Source organism: Balearica regulorum, chromosome 18 (assembly GCF_011004875.1).
Source record: "Balearica regulorum gibbericeps isolate bBalReg1 chromosome 18, bBalReg1.pri, whole genome shotgun sequence".
NCBI classification, from domain to species: Eukaryota; Metazoa; Chordata; class Aves; order Gruiformes; family Gruidae; genus Balearica; species Balearica regulorum.
In genome coordinates, this window is record NC_046201.1 from 10,053,394 (window position 1) to 10,071,130 (window position 17,737).

The 17,737-nt window shown below is 44.7% G+C and overlaps 1 protein-coding gene across 3 annotated transcripts; it reads right to left on the bottom strand.

Annotated features, from left to right (window-relative positions):
- Positions 1-156: 156 nt before the first annotated feature.
- Positions 157-17,520, bottom strand: WDR45B (WD repeat domain 45B). 3 transcript variants are annotated; one of them, XM_075770594.1, is made up of 10 exons: positions 17,250-17,520; positions 11,469-11,543; positions 8,599-8,700; positions 7,901-7,988; positions 7,262-7,356; positions 5,366-5,556; positions 3,615-3,700; positions 2,671-2,772; positions 2,020-2,141; positions 157-1,670 (listed from the first exon to the last, which is right to left on the bottom strand). In XM_075770594.1, exons 1-10 carry the CDS (start codon positions 17,314-17,316, stop codon positions 1,564-1,566), a joined length of 1,035 nt encoding a protein of 344 aa, XP_075626709.1. In that variant the 5' UTR covers positions 17,317-17,520; the 3' UTR covers positions 157-1,563. The 3 variants fall into 3 exon arrangements, with proteins under 3 accessions (XP_075626709.1, XP_075626711.1, XP_075626710.1); XM_075770596.1 differs by lacking the exon at positions 17,250-17,520 and adding an exon at positions 16,978-17,116; XM_075770595.1 differs by lacking the exon at positions 11,469-11,543 and having other exon boundaries at positions 17,250-17,457.
- Between the last annotated feature and the right edge of the window lie 217 nt (positions 17,521-17,737).

The window sequence follows — 17,737 nt, forward strand, 5'->3', positions numbered from 1 at the left end:
TGTCCTGGGCAGTAATTTGTGTACTTGATGTCGTGTTTACATGGCATGGGCATCATGTTCAGTTTCTGTCCTTCAATCCCACCACTCTTTCCTCAGTTACGTATTTGTTCCCCAAAACCTAGGGCAGTAGGAACTTTGGCTGTGATCATCAGTGAATACAGCAAAATTAGTCACTTTTATTTAAAAGAAATAACATATTACAAATAAGTGTGCAAAACAATTTCTGTGATTAAATACACATAAAAGCAACATGCAACCTTGACATCAAAACCTGCGTAGAAGTTAGTCCTTAGTATGTTACGTGACACTAAAAGAAACTTGTCAAATTTAGAGAGTTTGCAGCTAAACGATCTTAGAGTGAACTGGCATGTCAGGTTTGAAGCATCTGTGGAATTACGTTTCAGAAGACCAAGCCTTCCCTCCCCCAGGAATTAATGCTGTGAACAGAGAGCTTGTGTCTATTCCAGTTTCTAGTTTAGTATCTTGTGCCTTAGTCCAGCAGTAAATATTAGTTGCCATGTAACAATTTTGGGAAAGTTTACAAGTCAGTCTGTTTAGTCTAACCTAACTGTCCCTAGGCCAACAGTATTTAGTATGCAACATCTCAAATTAAAAAAAAAAAAAAAAGTTTGCAAGTTAAAGCCATTGCAGAGATGTACACTTCATGCCTCCTCATTCGTTGATTGTGCTGGAAGCAGCTGTCACACCAGTACCGAGGGTGGTTTTTTACACTTGGAACGGCTGTTCTGTTACAGAAGGAATCACCTCGAGAAATACAGGAGCCGAGTGCCCTGGGTGCTTGCTCCACACACCGAGGAGGGTAGTTGGGTCAGCCAGTGCCTAAAGGTGCCTTCAGCTACTACCTACAGTTTGGCACCTTTGACCGTTTGTGCTGACCGCTCCCCCCCACCCTCAGGTGTACAGGAGCAGCAGTCTGTGACCCCACAACTCCCACCACCCGGCCCCACACCAGCTCAGAGGACAAGCGTGACTCAAGCTGCAGTCATCTATGGCTCCGTACTTGTCACCTCTTCTGCTCTAAGGTGTGCTCAGGGGAGGGGGGAGGCAGCACTCCTACTCCTAGCCAGGCTGGTGGAATGTTATGTGAGCATGATCTGTAGTATTTCCCCCACTCCCAGCCATTCAGCGAAAGTAAAGCAATGCCTAAAATCTTCTGTTTTCACATCCCTTTTTCTAAGGCTAGTTGTACATTTGTACAGCCCCCTGCAGATCTTTCAGTGTGGCAGGCACTCGTGTTTAATCTAAAGTCATTTCACAGTTTAGATTAAGAGAAACCCAATAGGCACAAGCTTGTTGAAAGCCACATCTTGAAAACTTGAGTTGATGACAGTAACCCAAAGAGATTTTAATGATGAATACTTGCAGAAATAAGAATAAACATATGTAGTCCACTACTTCAGAGCTTGTTCTGATCATGTTGGGCCAGGCTTCTCAGCGAGGTCCACTAAACTTCTTGATCAGTATTGGACATTCATATACTGTCCTTCCAAAGATGTGGAATAGCCGAGGCTGTACTTTGACCCATGCACTCCCTCAACTCAGTCAAAGCTTGTCGTCCGTCATTTCTAGAAACTGAGCATAGACATCCCTTGAGCATTCCCCTTTTTGGTTGAATAAGAACTTGTAGTAGCTGCCATCTGCACATATTGCTGAAACAAAAACAAACACGTTAAGTTCAGCTGCTCCTGAGGAACCACTCCTCCTTCAGCCAGAGCTGGAGCTGCCCTTTCAAGCCAACAGAGCAGAGAGGTGTTCTGGAGGGACCCAAGGTAAGTGGGTCCTCGTGCAGCGTCAGTCAGCCCAGCCCTGCGCCCAGGCTTCCTTCCACCCCGGGCACTGTCTGACCTGACTCGCCTGCAGTGTGGAGCAGCCAGAGCTCCTTTCTCAGCTGACAGGGCTGTGCAGTGTGTCTCCTCTGAGCGTTCCCTCCAGCTCAAAGCCAGTGCGGTTCAAAACCTGGTTCTCCGGACAGAACCCAGGGAAGGTGCCGTTACTTACCTATGACAGCATTTGGCTCTGTTCCAAAGGCACAAATGCATGGAGAGCCTGAGGGAACCTGAAATTTGGAAAAACTCCATTTGGAACTGAAGTATTTGGGGAGAAAGCTGGCAGAGGCCAAACTGAAAGAGAAGAAAAAGGCATAACAATTTAGTAAGGTGGTGACTAGAGTTGATTTAGAACTGCTGGCGTGTTTGAACAAGTCACAGGGTTCACACCAGTTGCTATTTTTTGATTGGCTTTTTATTTTCTTCTACTAAGTATCAGGTAATATGTACGATTCTCCTCCGAGGTAGTACAACTACCTCTCTGGCTTTATGTTTTTAAGCAACTGCAAAAACTGCCAAAGGGATTGATTTTTTTTTTTATTTTTTTTTTAGTAGAGAGGGCTTTATGTCGAATGTCCCCAAAGTGTATTTATGCCAAGAGATCGCCACTGGAAAACCACCCTGACCTCCTGCTGGAATTGTACAGCTCTGCAAATTTGGCAGTTATATAGTCCTAAATCTGCAGCTTCACTCAAGCACAGCAGATAAATCTCACCACCTCCAGCAGTGGAGGTATTTGCTTCTGCTTGACAGGACCAGTGTTTTAAACTTGATTAAAAGGTCAAGGCCCCCCCCAGCCCCCCCCAAATGGCTCAGGCCCTACCTTGACTGCTTATTTCTTTTAGGGTCCTCTGCAGCAAAAATATGTACTGTGCCATGGTCGCTGGATACGCAGATGAGGGAAGCATCCTGATTGAAGTTAATACTGTAGAGAATACAGAGAGTTGCAGTGTTTCTACTGGAACACACCCACAGCTTCTGGCGTCCGCAATTCTGCTGCCGCGGTTGCCTAGAGCAGCTGCCAGCCTGGCCGGCAAGGTGCTGCCGGCTCTTCTCCTGGAGGAGCCAGGGCTCCTCCAACCCTGCTTTACCAATAGGATGAACAGCCCCATCACGACCCGGTTTATTGGGACCGGCCATGGAGCAGACTGCCCTGACATGGACACAAGCGGTGTGGGCCGTTCTGCTGCTGGAAGAGAACACCTGACCTCTGCTGAAGGTGCAGGCAGGGATGGGCTGAAGTATGCAATGCTCCTACCCAGCGGTGGTGCTCAGTACCAGAGTGGAAGTTTCCCCACTCTCAGGAGAGCGCTTCCAGCAGTGGGTTAGAGTCAAACTTCTGCCTTGGCTCTTGCATGCAGAGCAGCACTGTGTTGTAATAAACGCCCCACTCGCCCCCAGTGCTCATCCCGGTCTCTCTGGGGAGTGCTAGACTGCATCGTTGCATTCCCCATGTTCCAGTATGAAGTCAAAGTATCCCCCCCCCAGGTACAGTTCATTCCCCGCAGAGGCATGCCCAGCGGTAGGTCGGTTTTTCTCCCAACCCCTGTAACCTGTGCCAGGCTTCAGGCAGCTGCCAGCACCAAGCACAGAGGAAGCAGCACAGCCCCAGAGCAGCCCTGGGACCGATGGCTGCCAGGAGCCTTCTGCCTCATGCCCGCTGCAGCGTAACACCCTTTTGCTTGCTGAAGGTGAGTCAGGTGCCGTTTACCAGGCTGCCTCAGCACAACACCCCCAAGAACACAAGGCAGAAGCAGTTAAATGTACCAGTAGATATTGGCTGCCTGCGATCCTCGTCGTAGCTCCTGGATTAAGTGCCCTGATGAAGTATCAAATATTCTTATGAGGGTCCCCTGGAAAAGGAATCAAAAAGACAAGACGACTCTTTACATCTGAGAATACATCCCAGAAGTCTCTCTGACCACTGTGCCCCTACACACACCACTGGGGTTTTTTTTCATCTCAGCAGATTGGAGAGAACTTCTCTTCATGCTAATTTTTGGGACAAATACTGATTCCCTGCCCCACCCATCACCACAGTGTTCTAACACTTTGGTATACAACCTTGTTATTTAGCTACTAACTAATGAAGTTCTGTCCCAGTTACAGTCTAAAGCACTAGTGCAGCCCTGGCGTTAGTTTGTGGTCATTGGAGTAGACTTGTGTACAGCCTTTTGTGCCTGGGTTCTGAGAGTTGTTTCTTTCTTGCTCCCCATACTTGGTTCTGTGTTTTGAGTGCTACTGTGCAATTTTTTTCCCCACTTACTTAAGTATAATCTGGCTGTGGATGGTCTTGTCTTACAATTAGTTCAGTTGAAGTAATCTAGAAGAATCAGTTACCTATCACATGCTCATTATCTGTATTGATCCAAATCTGAGAGACCCCCACTGCTGAGTCAGGTTACAGACCGACTACTGCTCTGGAAAATGGTACTTCACTTAGAGTAAGCTAAGCTTGACACCAGAGATGCAAAACAAGTCACTGTATCCCAAATAAAGTGATCAACAATTCAGCAGTACTTTCATCTGATGAAGAATAGGTATACATTGCCACCTACACGTGTGTTGTACACCTGGTTAACAAATGCATCTCTCCAGTTGCACACCAGTAAATAACAGAACCCAGCAGAGGAAGCTTGAGGTAACTGTCAGCTTGGTTTTGCTTTAAGATGTGATCTGGAGATGTTGCTTACAGCATGGCGGTTTGCTCATACTCCTATTTCAATGTGAAAAAGCTGTTTGAACTTTTTCTCTATGCAAAAAGAGGAATGTCTCAATACAAATGCAACAGATTATTATTCTATTTAGCAATAGACTTGGCAGCTTTAAGAGCTTTGTTTAGAAGACATGCAGTAAATAGTTAAGAGAGACTATGGCTGCATTTTCTTTTTTTAAGCTTTTTTGAGCTATAGGCTGTGCAGTAGAAACTGTTCTGAACAGAGACTTGTTGGATTAATTTAGCTCCTTGAGAAACTCGGTTCAGTGAGCGGAAGAAGGCAGCGAGTACCCGACTTGCCCCAGGTAGATGTGTACGTCTCCCTTACGTTCCTGTGGACCCAATCAGCCCTTGGGGGTGAAGCTCACTAGCAGCTGTCACCAACCTTCCCAGGGAGCAGGCAGGTCTGCGGCTGGCTTTGCACTCCATCAGCCCAGCCCAAAGGGGTTTATTGGCGCTAGGCAGTGACAATAAGCTTCGCCCTTCCCCCCTTTATTTTTAAAAATAATAGTATTTATTGAAGAACACAGGAAGTGTGAGCTGCTTGGGCCAGATCTCATTCAAATGTCACTGAAGAGTCACTGCTACAGTCAGCTGAACCATAAACGCTACCTCAGGCACGGCATTTGCATTGCCATGTGGTTAGCCTAAAGGAGCAGTAAAGACTGAGAACGTGTAGTTCAGTGACATTTTCCAGTTCGTTTCTATGTCTTTCCTAGGAAAGGATGCGGCTTCCTATTTTAGCAGGAGTTACGACACTAGCACACATAGTAAATCAGAGGGAGGAAGAGATTTCTCTTACTTTTTCTGATGCTGTTGCAATTCTTGTTCCCTGCAGGTTTAAAGCTATGCAGCTCAAGACTCCTTCGTGAGCCGGTATGTCAACAGGAGGCTTTTCTGTATTGGCAAGATCCACTATCTGCACATGCCCAGTGTGTGTTCCAGGAAATGCAAGAAGGGAATTATTACTATTTGGACAAAGGACACAGAGACCTAAAAGACAAAAACAACAACAAAGTAACTGTGTAGTTCCCATAACCTAATAAAGTTTTCAAACATAAATTTCTAAAATATCCATAATTTCCAAATAAATGAACATACATGTAGTAAATCAGAATTGCATTTTAATGGCTATTGCAGTATCCCAAAACATGATCTGTCCATAAGTGCAGAGCATAGAGAAGTAGGGGAGTAGCATAATTTTTAACTTGCTCTCATCACTTTATTTCAAAGTAATCTAGTTGTGGTTATCCAAAATCTGGATGTTTTCAGAGATCAGCTCCATCAGTCTGTTACAGCAAAGCTATTTAACACAAAAAAAAAAAGTATCCTTAGCAGCTCAAAAAGGGTAAGAGTTTATAATAGGTGATATTTTAGTTTCTTCTCCATCAGTAAGACTGATTATTATTAATTCATGGTTGAACTTGGTTCTTATATGGCACTTGCACTTCTTTCTTCATAACTTTTTGCAGGCAGCTTAAGGTAAATCACATCTCTCCCAAGTTCTGCTGGTACCAAATAAACTCCTGTAACCAGCCTGCAGCCAGCGAGCATCTGGAGAAACAACATTCTTCTACTGCACCTTCCACCATATGCCCACTGGCCCACACGCCGAATCTGCAGTTAGGCTGTGCTGCCCTGCGTGCAGCCAGCAAACCTACGCTTGCTTCTAGCAGGCCTGCAAACCTCCAGCGCTGGGGACTCCAAGCCTCAGAAACCGCCTGGCAGAGAAACCATCTTCCTGCTGTCCACATTGATCCTCCCAAGCTAGCACACGTGGCCAACACCCTTAGTCTACTTCTGGCACTATTGAGAAGAGTTTGGCTCCATCGTTTCTGTAGCTGCGAGCCACCAGCACAAAGTCTCCTTTCTGCAGCCGCCTCAGCATCCCCAGGCAGGCCGCGTGCTCTGGGCTCCCACCGCCTGCAGAGCAGGGCACAGTTCTGCCCGCGGACAGGCATTCACACGGTGCGATCACACCCCTCTGTTTTTACGCCTGCACGTACAGAGCTAGCCTTGTGCACTTTACGGGGGGGGGGTGGGGGGGTATGCTCACCTCTTCCTCTCAAGGCTCTCCTTCCAGACAGTACCTCCCTTTTTCAAGAAAGCCTTCTGCAACAAAAGCGTTTCCTTCCGTCAACCCCAAGCCCTTCCCCTCCCACGCCTACAGGTCACTGCACTAGACAGTACTTAGCCTGGGGCGCTACTGCTCGGCTTAGTGCAGGATACCTTCTGCTCCTTTCACCAGAAGACAGAGCCATACCGTGCTATTGAAACAGAACAATACCAGTTTGCCAATTAGGCTCTTTTTGAGGCCGTAGAGAATAGTTTGTTGGACAGTTCTAGCTCTATTGGAAAAGAGGAATGATGCACTTTAAGAGTTTGTGTTTATAATTAAGCTTTCAGCACAAAATACATCAAGTTTACAAGTTCTTTACAGAAGAAAGCATATAGCTCTTATAGAAATAAAATCTCTAACAAACAGGAGTACATGAAAAAGCTTTTCTGTGCCAAGTATTAATAAATTTTAATAACCATTTTATAAACACAAAAGCATCTCCAAAGGGCATGACTATAGTGTGGTACATCAACTGTTTCATGACTTACTAAATGAAACCTATTCAGGCAGCTAAAGGTAAACGGCATGTCAAGAACAGAACAAACTTGCTTCCATTCCCAATCCCCACACAGAACTAACCTTTAGGGTTGTAGCAGGTTTCAAAGACGTGCAACTGGTGAGGATTGTGTGTGAATGTGAAAACTTTAATCATCGAGTCCAAGACTACCACAATTCTGAAACAGACGAGAAGTTCTATGACTTGGGGCGGGTAAAACAGGGACAAATACATTAATTCAGATCTGCAAAGGCTTTCAACTCATTCAACAGCTACGTTCCTTTTTTCCCTCACAGCAGACTTACAGCCTTGCACCTATGAGCCTGCAAAGCACTTTTATCCAAAGCTGTGACAGCAGAACCCCTCCGCCCACACAAACACAGGTTCCAGCTGCTAAGAGATGCTCTTGCTCTAGAGAACAGCTGGAATTCCCTTCACGCTCCTCCATACCTAGAAAAACAGTCAGCAGTAGCCACGTGAGACTGTTTCCCTACATTAATGGCCAGACAGTCTCACAGGCTTTGCACCAAGGTTCCAGATACTGGTATACTCGAGCTGTGATCTCTTAACGCCTAGTGCTTGTCCCCAAAAGCCTGTTTTACCTTTAATTGCTGGTGGTGTTTAGGTGTTAAAGCAGGATCTTTTTCCTACAAACAGCTGGAAATGACAAAGACCAGCATACAAAGCCAGGCCGCGCCTTTGAAACACGTTATTGTACCTACCTATCTCTTCGCAGCTTAACTGCTTTGACTTCTGTAGAAAACTCTATCTCAATGACAGTCTTCTTCTTCAGGTCATCCCAGATCATCACTAGAACAGTGCAGAGAGTGCATTAGATCATCAGGGCATATCCAAAGAGCCACATCGTCTCCCCTGTAACAACTTCTAGTTTCCGAGAAGACTAATCAAGAGGTGCATCAAGACTAATCAAGAGCCAAGCAGTTACACATCGGCATCCTGCTGACCAGAAGGTGTTTAGCTACTACATATCAACCTGCTCTTTCATGCTATGACTCGTGCAGGTAGGAGCTGGTAAACTCTAACAATAAAAATACGTTTTTCTAAAGACAATATCAGGTTTTTTTCTTTTGCTTTGAGGGTTATCAAAGAAATAAAGTAGCATATTTTCCCACAAAGCTTGCTAGCTGGGACCTCTTCCCCCTCAGGTTGCTGAGTCTCTTTGCAAAGTTACCTGTGAGAAGCACGGACTTTGACACCAGATCTCAGACTGGTTGTTAACACTGCAACAGCAGTAACGCAGCTTACTTCACCACATTTACTTAAACCTGCTGCAACCCGCCCTGCATCCAACCTTCAGAATACCAGACGCCAGCTCAAGGCGTTTGGTTTGGGAGTTCTTTGGGCAGTGTCACACAGATAGCAAGGCACGCATTTACAAGACCTACTCCTCAAGACTCACCTTTGTTAGGTGGGTACTTCGGCTTTTTTCCTCCACCTACTAGTGCTAAATAGTTGCAACGAAACAACATTTCGACATGGCCGACACCACCTTCTAGAAATTCTGGAAGACAAATGTATTTTATTTAGAAGTGTCAGAACCTCTTAAAATGCCATTTAATTTTTACCTCTGTTACAAGAAAAGCTCACGTTATCAAGCACGTCTCTCAGGCACCTGGGAAGAAGGCAATGAAGATCACCACTGTTTGTCACACAGTTGGGACAGGCCTCATTTTCATATACAGAAAAAGCCCAGCAAGGGTTTAAAGTTATATGAAAACACACTGTATGAGAGGAGATCAAGCAATATCATCACAGCAGCTCGATCATTTCTATTACACAGTGGGTTTGTACACATGTTTAGAAGGACTGTCCACAGTTAGCTCCAACTCATTCCCCTCACACATTCCAAGTCTGGTGTAGCTCTACACTAATGCCATGCATTTAGAAAAACACCAGCGGTATTCATTAGCCATGAACCTTTTTATTTGCAAGGGGATTTGTCTTTCTAGACTTGGTGGATTTGAGGCAAGAACGCAAACCACACGTAGATGCAACTGAACTAGACTCTCTCGTGCTGTTCTCCGGAGCACACCCAGAGCTGCCTGAATAGGTAAGAAGTACGGTCTAGCTCCAGGGGCCTCCACTCGATGCAGGAGACATGGTGAAAGCAAGAGACATCAGCTGGTGCAGACAGCTTCTCATTTATAGTGCAAGGAAAAGGGGTTTTTTTCCTTTTTGAGAATCTCAGCTGCAGAGGAGGTACAGTAAGATGCCATGCTTATAGTGCAAGTGGAAGAACAAAACATCAACGAGGGGATTGTATAATAAAATAATTTTTCGATTTGATGACATTTGAGTGGGGGCTTGGCTTTGTTTACATAGCTTAGAGGGATGCTTCGCATTCCACTGGGAAGAGGACACTGAACTGTCAGGAGGAGAGGCTGTAACTGTGGCCTTCAAGGCAGGTGAGCAGTTAAAAACAAGCTTCTACTTTAAAAGACTGTCCGACACCTCCACACACTGACAGATTACAGCAGGAAAAATGGACGAACCTAGTAAATCATTTCAAAGCTGGAGGAAAAGTTAAATTTCACAAGGACTCAAGCGAGACCTACTGTCAGAAACAGGGATGGGAGAAAAAGAGCAGAAATGTCCAAGAAGCTGGGAGGATGCACTGCCATGGAAAGATGTAGGCATATGCATGAAGGATGTAGATGTTAAGAAGTACCGCAGTACATCTGGATGAGGAAGCTATGTCGGGACTTGACTACACATCACTGAAGGTAGATGCCTGGAAAGAGATTCAAGCCTTGGATTTCATACAAGTCTTTGCGGTTTCTTCACCACCACTTCTGACGGCCGACTTTCCTTTCTGAACAATTGTATTTGGACACTATCCTCTTCTGCACCAGATCCTCCTCTTAACGCCATTAAAGCATTTAAAGCATGACAGCACATTTTGTTATGAAGAGGTATTATCACCACGACAAAGAGTCATAAAATATTTATGAATGATAACCCAAGATAATTTAAGAACGTGCAATGTGTTCTGAATCTATGTTAGAACAGACACTTTCACCAGTATCTTTACAGTTCTGACAGGTGACGCTTAGATGGGTAACCTCATGGAAATCTTGGGTATACAACAGACAAGCCAGGGTGTAACAGCTACAACTTGGTTACAGAAATCAATCAAATAGACAAGCTCCATCTGGGACTCTCTCAGGTAGGCTTAAATACACATGAAAGATTAACAAGATTTCTCTGTGTACCTATGCAATCGCCAGAATCCACAGAGGAAAGGCAATCTGACTCTTAAGATTAAAACTTTTCACCATAGGAGTCCTGGAAATCTGTCCAGAGCTACTGGCAGGGAGAGTTTTGAGAAGGAACTCAGCAGGACTTCAACTTGAATCCTGAACCCTTTAGCACACGATCACAGATGACAGTCCCAAGACATGTTGCTTATGAAAGAATTTAGTATTAAGAACAGAAAACGGTTTGTCAGCTTTGGCCACATGAAGAGCTACTGAAGTCTCTTACAGCACTAGAAAGTGAAAGCATGCCTGGTTTCATAGGAATTGATATTTTAAATGCATTTCTCCTCTTATTAAATCCTTTCTATCACAACAGGCTGGAAATGCTGGGAAACCTGTTTAGCATGGCAGCTTTCCTCCTCTATTTAGGTTTCAAATCACATGACTAGTTTTTATTTTCCCTTATTTTGACTCAGTTATGTTTGCTTTCTGATAAAAAAACCACACTACCTGCTAATATAGTTCATCTAGTCTTTTCTGTAAAGACATGATACCAGGTTTATCGCCTTAAGATCCTCCCAAATTTTTTAAGCATACAGAGAATATAAAATTTAGAGCTCACTAGTGCTCTCACAAGCAAAACTCTAAGCAAGTACGAGAAATGTTACGATCAGTAAAAAGGCAGTAGTTTTATTGCTGTACTAGATCATCCAGATTGCTGCGCAAGAACAGAACAACTTCTCTCCATGGTACATAGTATCACTACAGCGAGCAACTCTTCTCCCACTTGTGAATAACCAAGGAACTTATCTGCTATCCAGGTCTACAAACATTAGCAACAGCTAATGCAATTCAGCTTCTGCAGCCAGCTCTATGCAAATTAATAGCACGTAAACACCTGGCAGTGGCGTGACAGCCCCTTCAGGACCAGCATGGACTTCCCTTCTTGTGGCTTTATTCAAAGTGTTCCAGTGATGGAACAAGGAAAGCGAAGCAAGAACCTTACAGAAAAAAAAGAAGAGGCTGAGCTTCCAACACAGAACTAGCATGGTATAATAAGTAAGCATTTTACCTTGTTTCTCTTTTTCTTTGAGTGGATCTGCATTATAAACTCGGAATCCATTTTCCATTCCACATGCAAAGCACCCTGTAGTAAAAAGCACATAGATATACACATATATAGTAATTGCAAGATACACTCGAGAACTAAGCAAGAGCCAGAGGGTTAAGAGAGCATTACTGCATAACTGCATTGTTAAACTCAGGCCAAAGACCATTTGCAGGCTTTGTTAGTGTTTGCAAGTGAAAACCGTTAGCGAACTTGTCCTCTGTGCTGGCCTCTACTCATAGTATTCTTTTTAGACAGGTGAGAAAACAATGGAAGGAAAGGAGAGCAATTCCCAACCCATCTGTATCCTATGCCATACGCTACAGAGGGAAGGAAATCTGCATTTTAACTTTTATGGTCCATCAGTCATTATGAAGCAAACCCCCTCCTTTCTTATTAGATCCAAATTTACACTGTGATTACAACTATATGAAGTATGATCCATTGTTCATGTTTCCACAGAAGAAAGCTTCTCAAATGCAGTTTTTAAAAATGCTCTAATGAGAGCCTACTACTGTCAGATGCAAAAATCACATGCTTAAATCTAAACCAGGGACTGATTAGAAGGCAAATTAAAATACTCTGGAGAATTATTTTAGTTACTTTTACGTACAGAATTATGCATGTGGCTTTTTAGTGGAATCCACCAAACTACCAGTATCCTGCCCTGCTGTTTTACTTGCTAATGGGTGAATGCAGTTACTAATATAAAGAAATGCCAGTGTGGAGTTAGAAGCAGCTACTGTTGCTAGAGGCAGACTGACAGAAGATTAGTTGCTACACAATTTATATGCACTATATCAAAAATCCAGGTAAGATCTTCAAGGTACTGGAACAGAGATATTCAAATTAATCTGGTTTTATTCTTATGCACCGCAATGACTGCAACAATTTAACCCCCCCAAGTAACAACTGAGGAGCTATGTCTAAATGCAGCCCTTCCCCAAACCCAGTACCCAAAAAAATCACAGGGGAAGGAGGGAAGGAAGTCTTCACTCTTAACATAAGGTCTCCAAACCACTTGCTGGTAGCCTGGTGACCCATGATTCCTGCACACAAGACTGGCTTGCTGTGCAGCGATGGCTCAGAAGCTGGCAAAAAGGCTCACACTGCAAGAGAGTGGTTCAGGTACTCCTGGTGCTAAAGGCTCACCACAGCCAGCGCCGGTCCTCCCAACACAGGCAACTAACCGACCGCGGGGGCTGCATACTATTAGCTTAATATAAGCTCAATTTAAAAAAATGCATATGCTCACTGGAGAGCAAGTGAGCAACATTCAATACATGTCTTCTGCTGCTCATACCTTGATGCAAGTTAAGATGTCAGAAGAAACAATACAATCAGTGACTTTTTTATTTTTGATTATAACACAGAACAAAAAATCAATGTTCTCACATAACAATACAAAAACATATGATAAAATCGATCTTGACAAAAGTATTCATTTAAAAACTCCATAATTTGGGAAAAATAATGCAGCCAATTTGAGATTCCTTGTTAATACTTCAAAAGTGCCATTCCAAGTAGGACCACTCTGCAAAACCAACAACAACAAAAAACCAAACGTGAAAACCCCCAACCAAAATGTAACAGCAACAAAAAAAGGCATCAGACACATCCTCTGCTTCACAGACCAGCTTCTTATGAGGTGTGGGGGTGTATGTTTGGCAGCATTCTAAGGGTTCCTATTCACTGAACTCACACATACAATGGAAAAATTACTACAAGATCCATCTCTACACCCTTCAGTGTGGAAAGGAAACAAAAACAGTGAAAGAGATGCTTTTAAATTAACCATATTCATTTTACCTCCTCCCTTCTCAGTGTGTTATTCTTTAGTTTGCTCTGTCACGCGAATACATAAGAGTGTGCTGTGGTGAAATTACAGCACTAATAAGCTGCCACCTTGTGCAATATACTTTACTAGGATAACTAGAAATCAAATGACAATGAAAGCATTTATCTCTACATAGAACAGTACTGTACAAGATGAGAACTAATGGGTTCCTTATAGCTGTAGTATGTATCCATATAATTATTTTTCCAGCAACATTTTTATAACACAATATTGTATTTCCAGGAGACAGGGATGCTGAAGCTGTTCTATAGTAAAAGAACACTGTAAAGTTTTACTTGTTTTAATATCAGCAGTTTGTAACAAACCCAAACGGAGCACTCCTAATGCAATAAAATGCAGACATTACATTTCCTGTAGCACCACTCCAGCTTTTCTGCAGGGCTAACCTCGTGACTAAGACGTGGGCTGCTTTTAATGTCTTGGGAACACCTACATTTTAAACCAGAGACAATACACCAGAACTGAGGGAACGCGAGTAGCGGTGATATTCCCCACACAGTCGATCATTACTGACAGAGATACGAAGTTCTCAGTCATGGCAACTCCTGAGTCAAACAAGAAGAAAACCATACAGGAAGATTACTGCTGCTCACTCAATTCCAGGTTACAGGAACAGCTTTGGAGCCCTGTGTTCCCCATCTGACTGATCCCAGCGTTTACCAGTGGGACCACAAATTTGACAGCTCAGCTACAGCTTGCAAGCTCTTATGTATGAGAGCAGTGGAAAGGCTGCCAGAAGAGGGAATTGCTGCAGTAATAGGTATGATTCCTTCCACAGGAAGGTTGCATCTCATTTTAGGAAGGGGCAGACATGCTGTCAAAGAGCCACCAACAGAAAACAATTCAGATATTTTTAAAAAAAATAAATCAATTAATTCAGGTGCTAGGGAATACTGAATCTCCACAGAATTACTACCCTAACCCACAGTTGTGCTTGTTCCTACAGTAAAAGCACTATTTGCCAACAGTCCCAGTGACACCACAGAGGGTTTTATTTGGTTTTCTAAAACCAAAGACAAAGGAAGGGTTAAATTAACAACTACCGCAGAAGATGCCACAAGCTGAAGAGGGCAAGCTGACATAAAGAAATCTGCAGGCTTTGGGGCACAAGATTCAGAAATTGCAACAGTGAAATCTAGGGAAGTGACCATGGCAAGCACAGTTCCTAGTGCGTTAGTTTTCCTCACAACAGCAAATTTTGTCTAAAGCCATGACAGAGAGCACAGAATCCTACTAACAGTTATAGGGTCCTATAGCCAAGTATTTCAGTCTGCTAAATGAGACCGAATGAATAAGCCAAGTGTTTCAATACCAAAACAAGTCCACACCTCAGTTTTCAAACTAGCTTTAGACTACAACAGTGATCAAAGAGAAACTTGTCAGCAATTTACACATATACTTTCTGGTGTGGTAATTTATTATGATGTTTTGTCTATTCATTTCTGTAAAGCACTTTAATGTCCTTCTGAAAGCATTAGAAAAGTGCTTAAAATCAGGAGTACCCCAGCTTGAAATTAAGAACCTAAAGTCAGAGTATTCTGTTTTAAAACAACTGAGAACACCTTGCAACATGGGCCTTCTGGGTTTTTTGGGGTTACAGTGATTCTTTATTTTTTAATTTAAAAAAAACAAAAAAGTGGCAAAGGCACTCAATATAAAAATACCGTATCACTCAAAACAGAGTAAGGGAAGCACATTTCAGAAAAACTGCAGCTGCTAGCTTCATCACTGGTCAGTCACGGAAGTTACGACTTGGAGAGACTTATTAGATCATTCCTCCCATCTTCCTATCATTACGGGATTGGCTAGTCCTAAATTACTAAGAAATTAGGTTATTGTGACAATATATGCAGACACCCACTACTAAGCTTCAGCACTCAAGTGACTCATATTTCTATTTTGGTAGAAGCAACAAGGAAGAAGCGAGCTTTTCCTCTTACCTACTCTTCATTGAGCAGCCAAAGAATTACCTTTAACACTTTTAAAAGACCCTAAACTAGTAAAATGTTAGCACACTACCTACAGTTCAAAAGTCATCATTTATAAGTAGGAAGAGCTCCGGGAGCCTGCAAACAAAAGCCAAACGTGGTTTTTCTTCAAGTTCTTTGTTGTTATTCAATTGGCTGGTCAGGCTAGGTAGGATGGGACTTGAATACCATCAGCTCGCAGATTCCCAAGACAAATTCCTTAATATACTTTGGATGTGACATTATTTTAAAAAGTGTTTATTTTGCATTTATTGCTACAGAATTTAAGGAAATCTTTGCAACAAAGAAGAAGTTTTACACACTAAAATGATGTTCTAAAGGCATTTTGTAGTAAAAGAGAAACTCATCTTCTTACACAGTTCTCTCTATAACCCAGCCCCATCACAGGCCAAACAAATATTATCGCTTCATTACAGACTCCTGCAGATTTGAAATGAAGCTCATCGTCGAAAATCTGTTTATCCATCTCTGTTGCAAATGCAAGATGAAAAGAAGTGCAGAGTTGCTGAAGAAAACCTATTCTATTATTTTCAAGTCAACAGGATAGCATGAAAAGAGCTACCAAGAAGCTCACATCATTAACAGCTTGATATACTACTGACAAAGTGTCATCAGAGATGTTAGACTACGATCAACAGAATAATTTGCATTTACACACGACCTCAACAGCATCGGCAACAGGTATATGAACTATGGTCTACGGTGACAGAAGCTGCAAGACTGTCTTAGGCAAGAGTAGTATTTGTTAAGACAGAAGGATGTTACAAAATTATGACCTTCTATTCCTTATTCCACAAAAATGACACTTACTCATAAGACTGGTGCTATTTTTATATTACAAATGTGAGAAGAGGCATATCACCCCCTTTCTAGAAAAGGCCTTCCCCTTTCTAACAAAGAAAAGGAAACAAACCAAGCATATGGTTCTGAAGCTTTTCAGTGGTTCATATCTCTGAACTTGTCTGCCAATATGATTAGTAGTTTTAACCACCATATTTAAAATACAAATCAGGCCAAAAAGACAAAAAAAAAAAGAGAGAGAAAAGAAGAAATTACCCCATTAACTTTGAATGCAAAGTACTTACACTGAGAAAGCACATTTTGTGAGTTAACTTTTCAGTAATGCAGGTTCAAAAGAACATCCCTTTAAGCACAGGATTTAAGGCAGACTTATACAACTACAGAGGGAGGCTAGCCAATTTTAAGCAGCTCAACTTGCAGCAAGTACCAAACCACCAAGTGAGAGGCAGATGTATTTGAAGATGCACATGAAGCACGCCTGTTCCTCCTCCTCTTCCCCCCCCCGCTCCACCCAACCAACTCTCTCCGAAGTAGCTGGGTACACACACACGAGCACACCAGAGCTAAAACAAGAGGAGAAGGGTTAAATCATCCCTGCAAACACAGCCTTCCCCGCTGTTTCAGGCGGGGGCTACACCTACCACAGAACTACAACGACCGGACCTCGGCCGTCCTGTCAGCGTCGGCGAGGAAGATGAGGGAGTCACAGCCAGGGACATCGCGCCCTGCCCGCCCGCCCGCCGCCTCCCCAGGGACGGGATCACAAGCCCCGGGCCACCCGCCCGCCCGCACCCGAGGCCGCCCACGCCGAGTCCCGGTTACTCACCGCTGCCGGGAGCCGCGGCAGGCCCAGACCCAGCGCCGCGCTCCCCTCACCGGCTCCGGGTGGTTACCTCCGCCGGGCTCCCAACGGCGAACCGCCACCTCTCTGCCGGCACTAACCGGCTGCCCAGGGCCAGACCCGGGAGAGAGGAACCCCCACCTAACCCCGGGCCATCCCCAGGCACCGTGCCGGGCGGCGCCCAGCTCCCCTCACTGCGCCGCGCCCCGCAGCCCGCCCCCCCTCCGGCCCGGCCCGGCCCGGCCCCGCCATCTCACCGTGGTCCTGGTTGAAGCCGGCGTAGAGCAGCCCGTTGCCGTGCGGGTTGGCCGGGAGCAGGTTCATGGCTCCTGCCCGTTCGCGTCTGCCCGCCGCCCTTTACACCATGGCGGCGCCCGTCCGCCTCAGCCCCGCCGCGGGAGCCCGCCCGAGCCGAGCCGAGCCGAGTCGCGGCGGACAGGCCGGCGGCTGCTTCCGACCCTGCCAGGCAGCGCCGCCGAGCGCAGACGCCATCCGCCCGCCAGGGCGAGGAGCGCCGAGCAATCGAGCGGCGCCGAGCCACGCCCCGACGGGGAATGGCGGGGGTTGCGTCTGGCGCTGAGGGAGAGGAGCGGGAGTCGCCGCCGGGCGGGAGGAGGAGGAGGAGGGTCTGCTCTGGCTAGATGCATCTCCGAGGCAGAGATTTTCTCAGGGCCTTGCTTCGGGGAGGATATGCCCCGAGGGTGGCGCAGGGCCCCACTGCGGGGAGGCTCTGGCTGAGGAGGGG

What these genes read in the sequence shown, in the direction of transcription:
- WDR45B (XM_075770594.1), bottom strand. Translation starts at nt 17,316, where the DNA reads ATGAACCTGCTCCCGGCCAACCCGCACGGCAACGGGCTGCTCTACGCC. An exon ending in GTTAAGCTGCGAAGAGATAG is followed by an intron (nt 7,357 to 7,900) that starts GTAGGTACAATA and finishes CGTCTGTTTCAG; the next exon opens with AATTGTGGTAGTCTTGGACT. An exon ending in AACCTGCTACAACCCTAAAG is followed by an intron (nt 5,557 to 7,261) that starts GTTAGTTCTGTG and finishes TTTGTCTTTTAG; the next exon opens with GTCTCTGTGTCCTTTGTCCA.